General features: G+C 44.3%; 1 protein-coding gene across 4 annotated transcripts in view; it reads left to right on the top strand.

Moving 5' to 3' along the window:
• The window catches only part of LOC137307317 (zinc finger protein 148-like), a 118935-nt gene that overhangs the window by 26076 nt on the left and 72443 nt on the right, over positions 1-20416 (top strand). For 3 of the 4 annotated variants that reach the window (XM_067976787.1, XM_067976786.1, XM_067976789.1), the window contains exon 3: positions 19168-19419. The exons of the other annotated variant lie outside the window; for it this stretch is intronic. In XM_067976787.1, the coding sequence (XP_067832888.1) occupies positions 19168-19419 (252 nt within the window). The remainder of the gene's footprint in view (positions 1-19167; positions 19420-20416) is intronic. 4 annotated transcript variants of the gene reach the window in all.

Here is a 20416-nt window from a genome sequence, read left to right as displayed (position 1 = left end):
GAGCCTGCTCCGCCATTCAATAAGATCATGGCTGATCTGATCCTAACCTCAAATCTAAATTCATGTCTAATTTCCTGCCCGCTCCCCGTAACCCCTAATTCCCTTTACTTCTAGGAAACTGTCTATTTCTGTTTTAAATTTATTTAATGATGTAGCTTCCACAGCTTCCTGGGGCAGCAAATTCCACAGACCTACTACCCTCTGAGTGAAGAAGTTTCTCCTCATCTCAGTTTTGAAAGAGCAGCCCCTTATTCTAAGATTATGCCCCCTAGTTCTAGTTTCACCCATCCTTGGGAACATCCTTACCGCATCCACCCGATCAAGCCCCTTCACAATCTTATATGTTTCAATAAGATTGCCTCTCATTCTTCTGAACTCCAATGAGTAGAGTCCCAATCGACTCAACCTCTCCTCATATGTCCGCCCCCTCATCCCCGGGATTAACCGAGTGAACCTTCTTTGTACTGCCTCGAGAGCAAGTATGTCTTTTCTTAAGTATGGAGACCAAAACTGTATGCAGTATTCCAGGTGCGGTCTCACCAATACCTTATATAACTGCAGCAATACCTCCCTGTTTTTATATTCTATCCCCCTCTTGCAGGGGTTGGGGCACATTTCCATTCAAAGGATTTGAAAAGAAGTTTGTGCGTCAGTGAAATATTTTTCATTGGTTCCTGGAACATAAATAAATGCTCACCCACTGTAGTTAGATAAAGAAAGAAATAAACTTGTTCTCCTTGCGTACCACAGTTACATAAATAGATCTATGCATGTAACTTGATGGGAAAGGGGAGGCACAGGGTGGGGGTGTGCAGCACAGGGCCATGTTGTGCATGATTATTTCATTCATTAGAGTGGTGTAGGGCAGTTGTATCCACCTTTTGGAGCAGGGGCCGGATCCACACAGAACATAGCACAATAATTGAGTGGGCTGCATATGACTAAAAATCAAAGTGCTACTCAAGCTAAAAATCCAAGTCCACTTACACTAAAAATCACAGCCTCCCACACTAAAAATCCAGCCCTTCCATATTCTAAAAGTTCAAGGGGCAGGAGGATCTGTTCAAGATGGATGAGTTGCACCTCAACAGAGCTGGGACCAATGTCTTTGCAGGGAGGATAACTAGTGCTGTGGGGGAAGGTTTAAACTAATTTGTTAGGGGGATGGGCGCCAGGATGAAACATTCGAGAGGAGAAACAAGGTGCACAGAGGGAGGGACAAGTAGCACTAGAGTAAAGAATAGTTCAGAAATAGGAGGGATCAGACAGGGGGCAAATGCAAGGCAGTTTAAGATGGGTTTAGAATGCATGTGTGTAAACACATGTGGCATGGTAAACAAGGTTGGTGAGCTGCAGGTTCAAGTCGCCGATGGGACCTTGATATAGTGGCAATAACAGAGACCTGGCTCAAAGAAGGGGAGGATTGGGTACTTAATATTCCTGGCTACAAGGAATTTAGGAAAGATAGGGAAGCAAAGAAAGGAGGGGTATGGGGTGGCAGTAATGATCAAAGAAATTATGAAAGCACTGGAAAGGGATGATGTAGTTGAGGGGTCAAAGACAGAGGGCATCATTTTAGCACCCGCTATCGGGTGCGTTCCTGGCAGGGGGGCCCCGAAAATCGGGAAATCCCGGAGCGGGACCGGAGCCCGCCTCGAACCCGCGCACTTCCGGGTTCCCCGCTGACGCGCCGGCATGCGCGCGCAGCCCCCGCTGGTGGGAATCCCGCAGACAATTAAAGCCAGCGGGATGCCACTTGACGCGATTTACTTTGCTTGTTCAGGTCATTAACTGACCTGATTAAGGGATTATGTGAGGAGGGGTGGGATTTTAAAGCAAACTGGGACTGTTTCCCACACTGGGGGAAACACTCCCAGTTCAAATGGACCTGTTGCAGCTGCAAAGGTCCATTTGACAGGTGGGGGGGAGACCCTCACTCATTGCAGGAGGCCACTCTGTCACTTGGGACAAAGTTTGGCCTCCACCACCCTCCTGACAATTAAAGTCACCAACCTGCACACTTACCCCGGGGTCCAGAGACATGTACCTACCTTGCGGACCCCCTCAGATGTACATCTTCCGGATGGGGGCCGCCGTAGCTGCAGTCATGACCTCCTCGGAGGGCGAACAGCATCACCAGCCTCGCCATCCACGCCGTCCACCTCTGACACGTGGAGCTCCACAACAGAGCGCTGTGACACATCCACCTGTACAGCAGGAGGGAGGGCTACCGCAGAGAGAGATGCGTCGCAGAGGGCACTACCCTCGCCACAGGGTCCACAGACCGAGGCTCAGCTTCCTGGACCTCTCTGAGCAGCAGTGCACACGGAGGTTCTGAGTCACTCGACATGTAGTCGTGGACATCTGCAGCCTCCTTCATGCCAAGCTGCTCCCGGCTGGCCCGAGCACCATCTTCTTACCTGTCGCTGTCAAAGTTACCACTGCCCTCGACAACTTCTCCTCCGCATCCTTCCAGGGTGCAACCGGGGACATCGCCGACGTCTCTCAGTCGTCTGCACAAAAGAGCCCTGCAAATACACCTACACCCACTCTGCAGTGACACAATGGGGGGCATCAGTTGTGGGTCCTCATAGTGATCCTCAGGAGAGGGCATTATTGCACAAACCAGACAAGATTCGCGAAGACATGGCAGTAGTGGTGCCAATATAATATGTGATGTGAGTTGCTCAGAAATTAAATCTAAGTAACAACCATGACAAGCCCTCAAACACCCTTGTGCATCCCCTTCATACGACACGTTTGCCTTACGCTGCCTACTGCACATATGTGATGCATGCCCTGTGGCTGCAGCACAGGTAGTGGCAGGTTGAGTGAGGCTGGCCGTGAAAGAGATGCACGAGAGGGTGAGTATGAGATAGAGCCATGAGATTGTATGAGGATTGGGTTGAGTGGTAGTGGCGGGATGAGTACTGGCGAGGTGAGTAAGTGCAGGTAAGATGAGGATGAGGTTTGAGTGGGTGTGAGGAGTGATGTGACAGAGTAGTGTTGGCAGTGCAGAAGGAGATGTGGGGTGGGGGTGGTGATGTGGCAGACGGAGTGTAGGGGAAAGAGTAAGTGTACTCACTTCGGCTGACCTACTGAGGTCATTGGAGCGCCTCCTGCATTGTATGCAGGTGGGCGATATGTTGGTGGTGCAGGTGACCTCCTCTGCCACCTCGAGCCAGGCCTTCCTGGTGGCAGTGGCAGGCCGCTTCCTCCCGGCCGCCGGGGGGAAGATCTCTGTCCTCCCCCTCCTCCTTACCCCGTGTATTGATACCTGGAGTGAGGCATCATTAAACTGGGAGCAGGCTTCCCCCTGGGCTGCTCCATGCTGTAATTTTTTCTATTTGTTGCAGCATCTGTCAGTGGAGGACTTCCCCTTTAAATAGAGCTCCTCCAGCTGACAGATCCTACTGCGCATGCGCAGCCCGCCCGACGCGCAGATCAGCAGTGGGGAACCCAGAGGACCAGGTAAGTGGATCCAATTAGCTACGATCGCACGGGGAGCTGACTGATTTCGTCGGGCGCGTTACCCACGTGCCCGATAGCCCCCCCCCCCCCCCGCCGAGAACCCGCAGCCCTGGTAACATCGGGCCCAGAATCTATCTGGTTAGAATTAAGGAACAATAGAGGAGCTATTAAATTACTGGGTGTATACTAGAGGCCACCAAATAGTGGGAAGGAGATAGAGGAGAAAATTTGCAGGCAAGTTACAGAAGATGCAAGAACTATAGAGTGACGATAATGGGGACTTCAATTATCCCAATATAGACTGGGACATAACGGTATAAAGGGCAAAGAGGGGGAGGAATTTCTGAAATGTATTAAAGGGAACTTTTTGGAATAGTGTTTCCAGCCCAACCAGGAAGGAAGCAGTGCTGGATCTAGTTCTGGGGAATGAAGTGGGGCAAATGGAGCATGTTTCAGTGGGGGAGCATTTGGGGAACAGTGATCATAATATCATTAAGTTTAGAATAGTTATGGAAAAGGACAAGGAACTATCAAATGTGAAAATGCTTAACTGGAGGAGGGCAAATTTCAGTGAGTTAAAAAGGGACCTTGCCCAGGTGGATTGGAATCAAAAATTGAGAGGCAAAACAGTAATTGAACAATGGGAGGCCTTCGGGTACAGAGAAGAAACATTCCTACGAGGGGGAAAGGAAGGGCATCCAAATTTAGTGCTCCTGGATGACTAAAGATACAGAGATTAAAATGAAACAGAAAAAGGAGGTTTATAATGAATGTAAGGTTCACAATACAGTAGAGAACCAGGCTGAATACAGAAAATACAGAGGAGATCTAAAAAAGGGAATAAGAGGGGCAAGGAGAGTATGAAAATAGATTAGCGGCTAACATAAAAGGGAACCCAAAAGTCTTTTATAAACGTATAAATAGTAAAAGGGTAGTCAAAGGAAGGGTGGGGAAGATTAGGGACAAAAAAGGAGATCTTGTGGAGGCAGAGGGCATGGCTGAGGTACTAAATGAATACTTCACATTGGTCTTCACTAGAGAAGAGGATGCTGCCATTGTAGCAGTAAAGGAGGAGGTAGTAGCGATATTGGATAGGATAAAAGTAGATAAAGAGGAGATACTTAAAAGATTGGCAGTACTCAAAGTAGAAAAGTCACCCGGTCCAGATGGGATGCATCCTAGGTTACTGAGGGAAGTACGGGTGGAAATTGCGCAGGCTCTGGCCACAATCTTCCAATCCTCCTTAGATATGGGGATGGTACTGGAGGGTTACAAATGTTACACCCCGTTCAAAAAAGGGGAGAGGGATAAACCCGGCAATTACAGGCCAGTCAGTCTAATGTCGGTGGTGAGGAAACGTTTAGAGACAATAATCCAGGACAAAATTAATTGGCACTTGGAAAAGTCTGGGCTAATAAATGAAAGTCAGCACAGATTTGTTGAAGGAAAATCGTGTTTGACGAAGTAATGACGGTTGATGAGGGTAGTGTGGTTGATGTGTATGTGGACTTTCACAAGGCATTTGATAAAGTGCCACAGACTTGTTAGAAAAATTAAAGCCCATGGGATTAAAGGGACAGTGGCAGCGTGGATACAAAATTGGCTAGGGGACAGAAAGCAGGGAGTTGTGGAGAACGATTGTTTTTCAGACTGGAGGGAAGTATACAGTGGTGTTCCCCAGGGGTCAGTATTAGGACCACTGCTCTTTTTGATATATATTAATGACCTGGACTTGTGTATACAGGGTATAGTTTCAAAGTTTGCAGATGACACAAAACTCTGAAATGTAGTAAACAATGTGGAGGATAGTAACAGACTTCAGGAGGACACAGACAGACTGGTGAAATGGACAGACACATGGCAGATGAAATTTAACGCAGAGAAGTGTGAAGTGATGCATTTTGGTAGGGAGAATGAGGAGAGGCAATATAAACTAAATGGTACAATTTTAAAGGGAGCGCATGAACAGAGTGACCTGGGGCTGCACATACATAAATCTTTGAAGGTGGCAGGTCAAGTTGAGAAGGCTGTTAAAATAGCATATGGGATTCTGGGCTTTATTAATAGATGTACGGAGTCGTACAACACCAGGTTAGAGTCCAACAGCTTTATTTGAAATCACAAGCTTTCGGAGCTTTGCTCCTTCGTCAGGTGAGTCACCTGACGAAGGAGCAAAGCTCCGAAAGCTTGTGATTTCAAATAAAGCTGTTGGACAATAACCTGGTGTTGTATGACTCCGTACATTTGTCCACCCCAGTCCATCACCGGCATCTCCACATCATGTTTATTAATAGAGGCATAGAGTACAAAAGCAAGAAAGTTATGCTAAACCTTTATAAAACACTGGTTAGGCCTCAGCTGGAGGATTGTGTCCAATTCTGGACACCACACTTTAGGAAGGATGTCAAGGCCTTAGAGAGGTTGCAGAAGAGATTTACTAGAATGGTACCAGGGATGAGGGACTTCAGTTATGTGGAGAGACTGGAGAAACTGGGGTTGTTCTCCTTCGAACAGAGAAGGTTAAGGGGAGATTTAATAGAGGTGTTGAAAATCATGAAGGGTTTTGATAGAGTAAATAAGGAGAAACTGTTTCCAGTGGCAGAAGGGTCGGTAACCAGAGGACACAGATTTAAGATGATCGGTAAAAGAGCCAGAGGCGACATGAGGAAACATTTTTTTACGCAACGAGTTGTTATGATCTGGAATGCACTGTCTGAAAGGGAGGTGGAAGCAGATTCAATAGTAACTTTCAAGAGAGAATTTGTTAAATACTTGAAGGGAAAAAATTTACAGGGGAATGGGGAAAGAGCAGGGGAATGGGAGTAATTGGGTTCCTCTTTCAAAAAGCTGGCACAGGCATGATGGGCCGAATGGGCTCCTCTTGTGCTGTACCTACTATGATACTATGAAGCCCAGCAATGCAGTAAAATTCTAACCACTTCCCAAAGTCTCTTTATATCATCTTATTTCCTCTCCTTAACCTGCTCTAATCCAAAAGGTAGGGCACCCTCCTTCACAACATGGCTTGGTCTACTGCCATCTGCTCCCTGCTGCTCTTTCTGCTATCCTGCAGTTTACAAGGTGGAAGCTCTTTTAACCTCTCCAAACTTCCTGTGCATGGAAGTTGCTTTCTGGTTGGTGGAAAAATATTGCTCATTCATTGGTGTGATGCACTAATCAAGAAGTAGCTTTTCCAGCCCTGAAGACCCAAGAAGCTGCAAAAAGCCACAAATAGAAGAACGAGCTGAGGACCAGGCTGAAGGAGTTTGTGGGCTGAATTGACCCACGGGCTATATCTTGGACACCCCGGTGTAGGGGATGAGGGCAAAGTGGCATTGTGATTAGGTTTAGAGAGGATGCAGTGAGCCCAGTAGCCACAGACACTTGAACCTGGACTTTCACATTGGGAGTAAAGCCAAAACAGAGTAGTAGCCTCGAATTTAAAAGTCTCATCCTTGTGTTCAAAGCCCTCCCTATCTCTGTAACCTCCTCCAGCCCTTCAACCCTCCAAGAATTCTGTGTTCCACCAATTCTGGCCTCTTGCACATCCCCCACTTCCTTCACCCCACCATTGTTGATTGAAAATACTCCTGTGAGGCGCCTTGGGATGTTTTAACTACGTTAAATGTGCTATCTAAATGCAGGTTGTTATTTCTGAGAGAAGGTTGAGGAGAGTAACTAATGGAGTTGGAGGAAACGTGTTCATGAATAGTAAATGAACACATAGCTGTTTATAGAAACAAACCTCATGTTTACATTATTTTTCCTATCAAACATTATTTCATAGAGTTCAAGAGTTAGGGCCAGGGCTCACAAACAGCTAGTCCCAACACACTCTTTGAATGTCCAGCCTTGCACTCAACCAAAAAAAGTGTTGGGAGTTGTAGGCACAACTGCATGCTGGGGCATAGTCTGACACCTTATTGATACTCTGCTATGAGTGATTGTTCTGGGCAACCCCATGAACTCAAGCCTCAGGCTTCTTAGAAAGGTGCAGGCCTCCGATGGAAAGTGTTGTTAGGAACATAGGAATTGCTAGATGAAGAAAGACCAAGGTCCACCTCGTTCACCTTCTACCATCCTGGTAGTCACATGATACATTGAATAATGGAGTTGTTGACTAATCATAACAATCAATCTCTATCAATGAATCCACAACAGACCCAGACATGAGGCGAGGAAAACTCCAGTGGTGGAGAGCTTTGGGAACTATAGGTCCAAAGTCACCTGATCCTCCCAAGCCTGTTACACTTACCGCATGTCCTGTTTCAAAATACTTGTACACTGTATCGCAAAATATTATTTTCTGAAAGAAATCTGTCTAATTTGAATGAATCAACACTATCTACGTCCACCATCTCCCTAGGGAGCCTGTTCCATAGATTGACCACTCGCTCACTGAAATATTGTTTCCACAGAATAGTTTTGAATTTACCCCCTTCAAGCGCAGGCCGTGTCCTCTGGTTCTACCATTCTGGACAAGGCCAAACAGCTTGTTATGGTCAATATTACCTAGTCCCTTTAGAATTGTACAACAGCAATCACATCACTTCTCAACCTATTTTCCAGTGAGGACATGCCCAATTTACATAATCACTCCTCATAATCCAATCCCTTCACCCCCTCAATCACTCTGTGCTGTATCCTCTCAATAGCTGCAATATCCTTTCTGTACTGTCGACCAGAACTGTACACAGTATTCTAAGTGCAGTTGCACCAATGATCTATAAACTGGCAAGATTACCTCACTATTTTGGCTCTATATTGACCACTTAATACATCCCAACATCTGATTTACTTTACTCACTGCCACCGAGCATGGTTGCGATAGGTTCAATTTATTGTCAATGAGGACCCCCAGGTCTCTCTCATTTTCCATGCACTTTATTTTTTTTCCATTTAAGTAATATTCCCTTCCTGGATTTATTTTGTCCCCATGTGAAGCACTTTGCATTTCTCTACATTTAATTTCATCTGCCACCTGTCTGCCCAATTACCAAGTCTATTCAAATCCTTGTGTAGCTTACTCTGTTCAGTTTTGGAGTCTACCACCTTTATTAGCTTTGTATCATCTGCAGATTTAGCCACTGTGCTTGTGACTCCGAGCTCCAGATCATTTATGAAGATATTAAACAAAAGAGGTCCCAAAGTGGACCCCACCGGTAACATTCCCCCAGGCTGATGACAATCCCTGTACTACTACCCACTGGGTTCTATTGGTGAACCAATTACGTATCCATTGTAAAATATTTCCACTGATACACGCTGTCTTTATTTTCAGTACCAGCTTTTTCATAGGAACTGGCTGTACTGAAATCTAGAGTACACCACATCCACTGCCTTACCCCTATCCAGCTCCTTTGTTACACCCTCAAAGAAAACCAGTAAGTTAGATTAGCCGTTTTCATGAGCCGTTTTCATGGCCGTTTTTATGATTTTATTTCTATCCAGATGCTCCATGATTTTATCTTTAATAAGGGTTTCCATAACTTTACCCACAATGGACGTCAAATTCACTGGCCTATATTTTCCTGGGTCATTTTCGCTACCATTTTTAAAAATAGGAGTAACATCTGCCTTTCACCAGTCTCCAGGCACAAACGCACAAAGTGCTGCTGTATAGGTAAGTTTAATTGTTTTCTTGTAAATTTTGTAATTTTTTTCTGTCTTTTATTACAAACCTTATTTCAGTGAAAGTTCAACATGGGGCAATATGTAGGGCAATCTCATTGGTTCTCTTTTTGTATTGTTAGCTTTTGCTGACTGCTGATTGGTTGCTTTCATACTTCCGTAATAGTTTTTCATTAGAAGTTCACATATTTGGTTTCTCTGATTCTGATTGGTAGTTCTGCTATCTGTTCATTGGCTGAAATTTCATATTCATAAAAATTACAAATCAGGTGCAGGTGTGACTTTTTTTTAAAGAATGAACTGTGACGGACAAAAGGTGGTGCTAAATACAAACTTATATATAATTAACTAGTGGATCTCGCATAAGTTCGATGGTGCACTGTTTTATGAGAGGACCATTAGACCATGTAATGCACAGTATTATTCTGCTGCTAAGTTGAAGCTGTCTCTCTTTTAAGACTACAAAATTTAATTGATGCGAAATAAACACTGAGTTTGTTCAAAGATTAATTGCTATTCATGCTGGAGATCAGAACTTTGGCTTTGTTTGTGGGAAGCTCAGTTTAGAGCCTGCAGACATTGTGGCTCTGGTAATTTGTGTCCCTGTAGTTTTTCTGTACAGTACAAGTGACTACATTTATTTGTTAATTTTTTTAAAGTGTGACACAAGGACATATTATACAATGTGTGATGTTTGCAGTGTGGTGGACAGGAAGTGTGTACTACGCACACTATCTTTATAATATTCTAGATGATATTAGTGCTAGTTTTACAAAATTGTACTCCTGGCAGGGAGCTTCGCCCATCACTGTGCATAACAGGAGTTTAGGTGCATGCTCCCCATGATTTTCTAACTATTAATTTTAATCGATAGAAAACTATTGGGAATGTACTTACTCCTGACCTCTTAAGGAGTAAAAGCAGCCTCTAGCAGATCTCCCATGGCATTGTTCATGATGAGTCAGAGCTTTTATAACAACAGGGCTGTTATGTCAAGCAGTATTACCAAGGACACAAACTTATCAGCATTTGGAGTGCCCTTTATGCTTCTTAAAACTAATCGATTGAAAGTCACAGGCTGGGGTGCTCAATTTCCTGATCTGCGTTTCCGGCACGCTCCAGAAAGAAAGAAAATTGCATTTATATAGCGCCTTCCACATCCTCGGGACATCTCAAAGTGTATCACAGCCAATTAATTACTTTTGAAGTGTAGTCAAACGCAGCAGCCAATTAGTACGCAGCAAGGTCCCACAAACAGAAATGAGATGAATGACCAGTTAATCTGCTTTTGATGATGTTGGTCAAGGGATAAATATTAGCCAGGACACTGGGAAAACTCCCCTGCTCTTCTTTGAATATTGCCACGGGATCTTTTACGCCCACCTGATGGGTAGACAGGGCCTTGGTTTAATGTCTCATCCAAAAGACAGCACCAATGCTGCACTGAAATATCGGCCTCGATTATGTACTCAAGTCTCTGGAGTGGGACTTGAACCCTTGACCTTCTGACTGAGAGGCGAGAGTGCTAACAACTGAAGTGCAGATGCAGAAAATGTATCCTTTTGTGCACTATTAGTGAATTTGCCAACTTATATGGTCTTTCATAATATTTGTAAATTTCCATATGAAATAACAATTTGCATTTATATAGCGCCTTTAATGCGCCTCACAGAAGTCTAATCATTGGATGATGAGCCAAAGAAGGAGATATTAGGAGGGGTGATCAAAAGCTTGGTCAAAGAGGTGGGTTTTAAGAGGGTCTTACGGAAGACAGGGAGGTGGAGAAACAGAGGGATTTAAGGAGGGAATTCCAGAGCATTGGGCCTAGTAGCGGAAAGCATGGCTGCCAATAGTGGGGTAAAGGGAAGGGGGGATTCATGAGGCCAGAGTCAGAATAATGGAGAGTTCAGGGGTTGGCGGGGATTGGGGGGGGGAAGAGTGGTTGTAGGCTTGAGGAGATATTTGAGATAGGGAGGGGGGCGAGGCCATGAAGGGATTTAAACATACGAATGAGAATTTTAAATTGGAGGCATTGAGGACCTGGGAGCCAATGTAAGTCAGCAAGGACAGGAGTTATTGGTAAGCAGGACTTTGTGCGGGATAGGATATGGGCACCAGATTTTTGGATGAGTTGAAGTTTACCGAGGGTGGAAGATAGGAGGACAGCCAAGACAGCATTGGAATAGTTGAGTCTGGAAGAGACAGAGGCATGGATCAGGGTTTCAGTGGCAGGTGGGTTGAGGTAGGGGGAGAAGCGGGTGATACTACGGAGGGGGAAGTAGGTGGTCCATTGAGAGAAATATGGAGTCAGAAACTCTGCTCAGAGTCATATAGGATGCCGAGGTTGCTGACAGTCTGGTTCGGCCTGAGTCAGTGGATGGGAAGGGGGATGGAATTGGTGGCAAGGCTACAGAATTTGTGGCGGGGGCCAAAGACGATCGTTTAGGACTTCCCAATGCATAGCTGGAGAAAATTTGTGACTCATTCAAGACCGGATGTTGGACAGGCAATCTGACAACACAGGCAATGGGGGGATCGAGAAAGGTGGTGGAGGTTTAGAGCTGGTTGCTGTTGGCGTACATTTGAAAGTTGACCTCATATCTGCAGATGATATCGCCGAGGGACAGCATGGAGATGAGGAAGAGGAGTGGGCCAAGGATAGATCCTTCGGTGACTTGGGGTAACGGTGCAGGGGTCAGAAGAGAAGCCATTGTTGACGATGCTCTGGCTACAATTGGATAGATAAAAGTGGAACCAAGTGAGACCATAAGGGAGTCATCCACTTTGGGAGGAAAAATAAAAAATCAAAATATTATTTGAATGGAGAAATACTACAAAATGCTGCGGTACAGAGGGATCTGGGTGTCCTCATACATGAAACACAAAAAGTCAACATACAGGTGCAGCAGGTAATCCGGAAGGCAAACGGAATATTGGCCTTTATTTCTAGGGGGATGGAGTATAAAAGCAGGGAAGTCATGCTACAACTGTACAGGGTGCTGGTGAGACCACACCTGGAGCACTGCGTACAGTTCTGGTGCCCTTATTTAAGGAAGGACATACTTGCATTGGAGGCAGTTCAGAGAAGGTTCACTAGGTTGATTCCGGGTATGGAAGGATTGTCTTACGAGGAAAGATTGAACAGGTTGGGTCTATACTCATTGGAGTTTAGAAGAATGAGCGGCGATCTTATTGAAACATACAAGATTCTGAGGGGACTCGATAGGGTAGATGCTGAGAGGATGTTACCCCTCATGGAGGAATCTAAAACTAGTGGGGAATAGTCTCAGAATAAGGAGGAATTTCTTCTCCCAGAGGGTCATGAATCTTTGGAATTCTTTGCCCCAAAAAGCTGTGGAGGCCGAGTCATTGAATACATTCAAGGCTGAGTTAGACAATTTTTTGTTCAGCAAGGGAGTCAAAGGATATGGGAAAAGGCGGGAAAGTGGAGTTGAGGTAAAAATCAGATCAGCCATGATCTCATTAAATGGCGGAGCAGGCTCGAGGGGCTGAATGGCCTACTCCTGCTCCTATCTCTTATGGTCTCTTATGGTCTTATGGCAGGAACTAGTTAACATTCAAGATTAGAGTGGATAGGTGGATGAAAGGATATGGGAACAGGGTTGGTAAATGTGATCAGGACTATTTGCTTGCGTGGAGAGTAAACATTGACATGGACTGGTTGAGCCTAATAGCCCTTTTCTGTTTTGTAACTACTATGTATCTCGGTAAAAAACTTGGATTTGGGTTTGGGTGGGGTTGGGGGGGGGTGCGATAGACAACGATTTTAAAGGAAAGGCAAGGGGTGAGGTACTTTAAGGAGGAGAAGGTGCTGGAGGAGTAGGTGAAGTCCAAGGTGTAACTTCATGATAAGGGCCCCACTGCCACCACAGAGGTTTGGGCGGGGCCAGCGTTGGAAAGTGTGGCTAGGCAGGGAGGGTTCAGTAAGGGGCAATGTATTACCACCCGTGAGCTAAGATTCCATCAAAGCCATGATGTCAATGCAATCATCCATAATAAAATCATTGATGGCAAGAGCCTTGTTCGCAAGTGAATGGACATTCTGGAGGGAAATGCGAAGAGGGGCGGTGATTGTTGGTCTGCTGGCAGAGTCCAAGGGGGCAGTGATGGGCGGAATGAGCAAGACGGGAAGGTGGTTTATGAGGTTATCCCCCAGCGGGTAAGCTAAGCGTTAAGGTCAGCGAGATAGGAGGATGGGACAATTGGGGTTATTGCTAATAAGCAGGCAGCGACAGGTACCGCAATGGGCCCTTCGGAGAATGCCAAGAGTTACACAGAGGGTAGCTGTAGGCTTATTCAAGGAGGATTCAAGTCTGGAACGGCATCAGAAACAAAAATAAACAAACAGCAATGACCTGATAAAATGCCCAAAAGCTCATGGTTCACACAGTTTCCAAGTTTTTAATATAAATTTTTGTTCTTAAGCCTCAAAAATAGTTAAGAAGAGCAAGATTTTTTAACCAAATATATAACCAAAATAAAGAAGTGACTGACTGAAGGAAAAACCCCATTCTTGATAAAGTCTCTTATATAACCGTCAACAAAGAAACCAGAATCACAAGTGATGCTGGTTACAGGTGTTCATCACTTTCCTGATACAAACTTTGAAAATTCAATCTCTAGTTTCTTTGATAGTCTTTTGGAAGAAGCAAAGAAAACTCAGATCTTCGCAGGGTAAGACGATAAACCCTTCTATTCTTCGTGCGGGAACTCCAGAACACTTTGTGTGCTCTGGAAAACCACACATGCAGGAAGTGCTGCCAACTGCTCGAGCTCGAGCTCAGAGTTTCTGAGCTTGAGGGGTGGCTGACATCACTACAGTGCATACGGGAAGCTGAGAGTTTCATGGATAGCATGTTTCAAGAGGTGGTAACCCCGCAGCTACAGACAGACTAAGAGGAACAGGCAGGCAGTGCAGGAATCCCCTGGGTGCGTGGCACTCACAAACTGATATTCAGTGTTGAGTACCAGTGAGGGTGAAGACACCTCGGGGAAGTGCAGTCAGGAACAAATCCATGGCATCATGGGAGACTCGGCTGCACGGGGGGCGGGGGGGACACAATAAAGTGTTGGAATGCAGTTGTTATAGAGGATTCGATAGTGGGGGGATAGACATGTGTTTCTGCAACCACCGATGTGGGTCCTGCATTGTGTGTTGCCTCCCTGGTGCCAGGGTAAAGGTCATCACTGAGAGGGTGCAGAACATTTTGAAGGGGGAAGGGCAACAGCCAGAAGTCATGGTCCATGTGGGAACCAATGACCTAAGGAGGAAGTTAAAAAGCAGGACCTTCGAGGTAGTAATCTCTGGATTACTCCCAGTGCCATGTGCTAATGAGTATAGGAATAGTAGGAAAAGACCAGGTTAATGTGTGGCTGGAGAAATGGTGCAGGAGGGAGGGCTTCAGATTCCTGGGGAATTGGGACCAGTACTGGGGCAGGAGGGACCTGTACAGGCCGGACAGGTTGCACTTCATCAGAGCTGGGACCAATGTCCTCGCGGGGAGGTTAACTAGTGCTGTGGGGGAGGGTTTAAACTAATTTGGAAGGGGGATGGGCACCAGGATGAAACATTAGAAAGGAGAAGCAAGGTGCACAGAGGACTGGGAGAGACAAAATAGCACGAGAGTAAGAATAGTTCAGAAATCCAACGGGGCAAATGCAAGACAATCTAAGATGAGTTTAGAGTGCATGTGTGTAAATGCATGTAGCGTGGTAAATAAGTATGGTGAGCTGCAGGTTCAAGTCGCCACAGGGGACTATGATGGCAATAACAGAGACCTGGCTCAATTAATGGGAGGATTGGGTACTTAAATACCTTGTAGCCAGGAATATTAGGAAGGATAGGGGAGGAAAGAAAAGAGTGGGGGGGGGGTCCTTATTGATCAAAGAAATTATTATAGCACTGGAAAGAGATGATATAGTTGAGGGAGTCAAAGAATCTATTTGGTTAGAATTAAGGAACAATTGAGGAGCTATTACCCAACTGGGTGTATACTATAGGCCACCAAATAGTGGGCAGGAGATGGAGGAGCAAATATGCAGGCAAATTACAGAAAGATGCAAGAACCATAGAGTAGTGATAATGGGGGACTTCAATTATCCCAATATAGACTGGGACAGTAACAGTGTAAAGGGCAAAGAGGGGGAGGAATTCTTGAAATATGTTCAAGAGAACTTTTTGGAACAATGTGTTTCCAGCCCAACCAGGAAGGAAGCAGTGCTGGATCTAGTTCTGGGGAATGAAGTGGGGCAAATGGAGCATGTTTCAGTGGGGGAGCATTTGGGGAACAGTGATCGTAATATCATTAGGTTTAGAATAGTTATGGAAAAGGAAGAGGAAGAATCCAATGTGAAAATGGAGGAGGGCTAATTTCAGTGAGTTAAAAAGGGATCTTGCTCAGGTGGATTGGAATCAAAAATTGAGAGGCAAAACAGTAATTGAACAATGGGAGGCCTTCAAGGAGAGGAGATGGCTTGGGTACAGAGTAAACACATTCCTACGAGGGGAAAAGGAAGGGCATCCAAAGCTAGAGCTCCCTGGATGACTAAAGATATAGAGATTAAAATGAAACAGAAAACAGAGGCTTATGACCAGTGTAAGGTTCATAATACAGTAGAGAACCAGGCTGAATACAGAAAGTACAGAGGAGATCGAAGAAAGGGAATAAGAGGACAAAGAGAGAGTATGAGAATAGATTAGCAGCTAACAAAAAAGGGAACCCAAAAGTCTTTTATAAACACATAAATAGTAAAAGGGTAGTCAAAGGAAGGGTGGGACTGATTAGGGACAAAAAAGGAGATCTTGTGGAGGCTGAGGTACTAAATGAATACTTCACATCGGTCTTCACTAGAGAAGAGGATGCTGCCATTGTAGCAGTAAAGGAAGAGGTAGTAGCGATATTGGAGAGGATAAAAATAGATAAAGAGGAGGTACTTAAAAGATTGGCAGCACTTAAAATAGAAAAGTCACCCGGTCCAGATGGGATGCATCCTAGGTTACTGAGGGAAGTAAGGGTGGAAATTGCGGAGGATCTGGCCACAATCTTCCAATCCTCCTTAGATATGGGGACGGTGCCAGAGGACTGGAGGATTGTAAATGTCACATCCTTGTTCAAAAAAGGGGAGAGGGATAAACCCAGCAATTACAGGCCAGTCAGTCTAATGTCGGTGGTGGGGAAACTATTAGAGACAATAATCTGGGACAAAATTAACTGGCACTTGGAAAAGTCTGGGCTAATAAATGAAAGTCAGCACGGATTTGTTAAAGGAAAATCGTGTTTGACTAACTTGATTGAGTTCTTTGATGAAGTTACGGAGAAGGTTGATGAGGGTAGTGCGGTTGGTGTTGTGTATATGGACTTTCAAAAGGCATTTGATAAAGTATCACATAATAGACTTGTTAGCAAAATTAAAGCCCATGGGATTAAAGGGACAGTGGCAGTGTGGATACAAAATTGGCCAAGGGACAGAAAGCAGAGAGTAGTGGTGAACGTTTTTTCAGACTGGTGGGAAGTTTACTGTGGTGTTCCCCAGGGGTCAGTTTTAGGACCACTGCTCTTTTTGACATGTATTAATGACCTGGACTTGGGTATAATTTCAAAGTTTGCAGATGACACGAAAATCGGAAATGTGGAGGATAGTACCAGACATAGTGGAGGACATAGGCAGGACGGTGAAATGGGCAGACACATGGCAGATGAAATTTAATGAAGAGAAGTGTGAAGTGATGCATTTTGGTAGGATGAATGGGGAGAGGCAATATAAACTAAATGGTACAGTTTTAAATGGGGTGCAGGAACAGAGAGACCTGGGAGTGTATGTATACAAATCTTTGAAGGTGGCAGGAGAAGTTGAGAAAGCATATGGGATCCTGGGCTTTATTAATAGAGGCATAGAATGCAAAAGCAAGGAAGTTATGCTAAACCTTTATAAAACACTGATTAGGTCTCAGCTGGAGCATTGTGTTCAATTCTGGGCACCACACTTTAGGAAGGATGTCAAGGCCTTAGAGAGGGTGCAGAAGAGATTTACTAGAATGGTACCAGGGTTGAGGGACTTCAGTTATGTGGAGAGACTGGAGAAGCTGGGGTTGTTCTCCTTAGAACAGAGAAGGCTCAGGGGAGAAGTGGCAGAAGCTCGGTAACCAGAGGACACAGATTTAAGGTGATCAACAAAAGAGCTAGAGGTGACACGAGAAAACATTTTTTTTACGCAGTGAGTTGTTATGATCTGGAGTTCACTGCCTGAAAGGGAGGTGGAAGCGGATTCAATAGTAACTTTCAGAGGGAATTAAATAAATACTTAAAGGGAAAACAATTACAGAGCTATGGGGAAAGAGCAAAGGAATGGGACTAATTGGATAGCTCTTTCAAAGAGCCGGCACTGGCACGATGGGCCGAATGGCCTCCTTCTGTGTTGTACCTACTATGATAAAATGATACTATGATATAAACTCCTGCTAATACACAAATTGAATGCTGGGAAATTCTGCAAATTGCATATGCTCAGAGTGCACAGGTTGGATTTCAGGAAATCCTACAAACTGCACATATTTGGAATGTACAGCTGTGGTAAAAGCTGTCCAATAGTTGTGAGGTAAAAATGTTCAGTTGAAGCCCTGGATTTTGAGACAGGCTGAGATCTGGAAATAAAATTTTTGATGAAGATATTAAAAGACACAAAAGATGATTTTAGTGAGTTAATTTAATTGTTATTTTAAAACATGTACTTTTTAAAATTTTGGACATTAGAAGTTTCAATTACTTAGATAAAATGGCAGATTAAATTTTTTCATAAAGCATTTTGAGTGATTCAGTTGGTTCTACAAATTCTGCCTGAAATGTTGAATGATGATGTAGGGTTTTCTCATTATAAATGTCAACATGTACCTATGGGGTTTTTCTATTATATAAATGTTTACATTGGCAGTTTAATGTTAAATGTAGCATGACTCGAAATCAGAACATAGGAAGTAATGTTTATGGACAGGAAGTGTTTGTCATAAGCAAGATTTTTAATATTGTATAGATATACTTGCCAAAATTCTGTGGGATATCGATTAGATCCATGGATTAGTTACAATTTGTGTCACAATGGTGGCTTTGGAGGTATATGATTTATGTGATAATCTTTAAGAACAGCAGATTTGCCATTATATAAAAGATGTGTCTTATCAGTAAATTAATGGTAAAGTTCTGGTTATCATGTTGATAGCCACTTCTGTGTCAGTGTACTCAGCTCAGTGCTGTGAGTCAATTGCCTTAAAAGCACATACATTGTAGGAGGAAAGAAAGGCTGAGGGAGGTGAGGACTGCCACAGTTTTTAGGTCCTGGGTTAAGAATCAGAGTTGGAGATGGTGTGGTGAGCCTTGATTTAAACACAGGGTTGATTCTGGGAGATGGAAGAACATCCAGGACATTAGATTTAAGTTTTAGCAGAAAAAGAAAGAACTTGCATTTACATAGTGCCTTTCACAACCTCAAGTCGGCCAAAGCGCTTTTCAGCCAATTAATTACTTTTGAAGTGTGGTTGTTGTTCTAATGTAGAAAATGTGGCAGACAATTTGTGCACAACAAGGCCCCATAAGCTGCAATGAAATAAATAACCAGATCATATGTTTTAGGTGTTGGTTGAGGGATAAATATTGTCCAATACACCGGGGAGAACTCCCCTGTTCTTCTTTGAATAGTATCATGGGATCTTTTACATCTACCTGAGATGGCAGATGTGGCCTCAGTTTAACGTCTCATCTGAAAAACCACACCTCCGACATTGCAGCGCTCCCTCAGTACTGCATTGAAGTGTTGCCTGGATTATGGGCTCAAGTCGCTGGAGTGGGGCTCGAACCCACGACCTTCTCATTCAGAGGCAAGAGTGCTACCACTAAGCCACGGCTGACATATATATAGAGGAGCCAAGGCCATAGTAGTATCGATAAAATAGAGAGACACAGGAAGATCACGACAGTTGCATTCGTTGTATCATGTCAGTTTGTACCTGTTTTCTGTGAAACCTACCTTACAAGTTATTTCTCCTCATTAAAGGTACTGGGGAAAAGCAGGGTGCTTGAAGGAGCTGAACAGCTTGATGGAAAGAAACAGAGAGAGCATGAAGACCAAGAAAAGCTGAGAGAAAATGAAAACCTTATGAAGCTCAGAGAGAATGAAGAATTGCTGAAGCTCAGACAGCACGAAGAATTGCTGAAGCTCAGACAGCATGAAGAATTGATGAAGCTTAGAGAGCATGAAGAATTGATGAAGAAACAAAAGAGTAAAAAAATCCGTACTACTTCTAAAGTAAGTTTGCAATGATTTTCTTAGAGTGTGGCCTGGAGTTTCCGCTAGGGATGCAATCGGGAAAATGCACTGGACACTGCGCTGGTTTTGCCGAGGTGAAAGAACATGAGTCGGCCATTCAGACCCTCGAGCCTGTCCGCCATTCAATGAGATCATGGCTGATCTGTGACCTAACTCCATATACGCCCAAGTTTCTGCTCAAACTCATTTGCATAAGTCCGAACGTAAAATCTCCCATGCATCAGCGCAGTCGAGCAGCAGTATCGATGGTAATCGATTATTGACTGCAACAGGGCCAAGATGACTGAATTAAACTAATTTAAACTGAAAATTTGTTCATATTATTGCTGCAGCTGAAGAAACAGGCCAATCTGTGGTTTCAATTGACTGCTGTCACAGGACTCATGTACCAAGGGCGGATCAATTGACTGAATTTGAACTCATTTAAACTGAATTTAAAATAATTTAAAGTAATTGTAGCATCAGTATGAGGAACAGACCTGAGTGAGGCTTCAGCTGACTGCTGGTCATTGCAGCTGCAGGTGATTAACGATGGATTAATGTGACCACAGGTGCCTGTGCATTCGAGATTCTGGGTTCAATGTGATGAACACACCTGAACGGGCACAATCTGCGGAAACTCGCCATGCCAACCTGGGGGCGTGGCCAGTTTTGTGGGCGAGGGTGGCTTTGGGTGAATTAGCTTTTGAACCAGCGTAAAAGATCGCAGATACTCGAGCGTAAATAGTTATGGGCGTAACACACTTACGTTTTAAACTCTACGGTCTTTTGCTCGACTTCAGTCGATTCCACCCAGATTGCACTGATATCTGAGCGGAGACCAAGCGGAAACTCCAGGCCTGTGGATCCTTTGAGTGCTGAGACTTTTTCACTTGAAGATACATACCTATCCATATCTTTACAAAACCTGTAAAGATATCTGATAAATATTAAAGTGGAGTTTTATTGACCTAAAGCAACTGTGCTTAATAGTTAA

The sequence above is a fragment of the Heptranchias perlo genome, chromosome X, assembly GCF_035084215.1.
Source record: "Heptranchias perlo isolate sHepPer1 chromosome X, sHepPer1.hap1, whole genome shotgun sequence".
NCBI classification, from domain to species: domain Eukaryota; kingdom Metazoa; phylum Chordata; class Chondrichthyes; order Hexanchiformes; family Hexanchidae; genus Heptranchias; species Heptranchias perlo.
The sequence above is the reverse complement of the archived record's forward strand: the minus strand, read 5'-3'. Positions and strand labels throughout refer to the sequence as shown.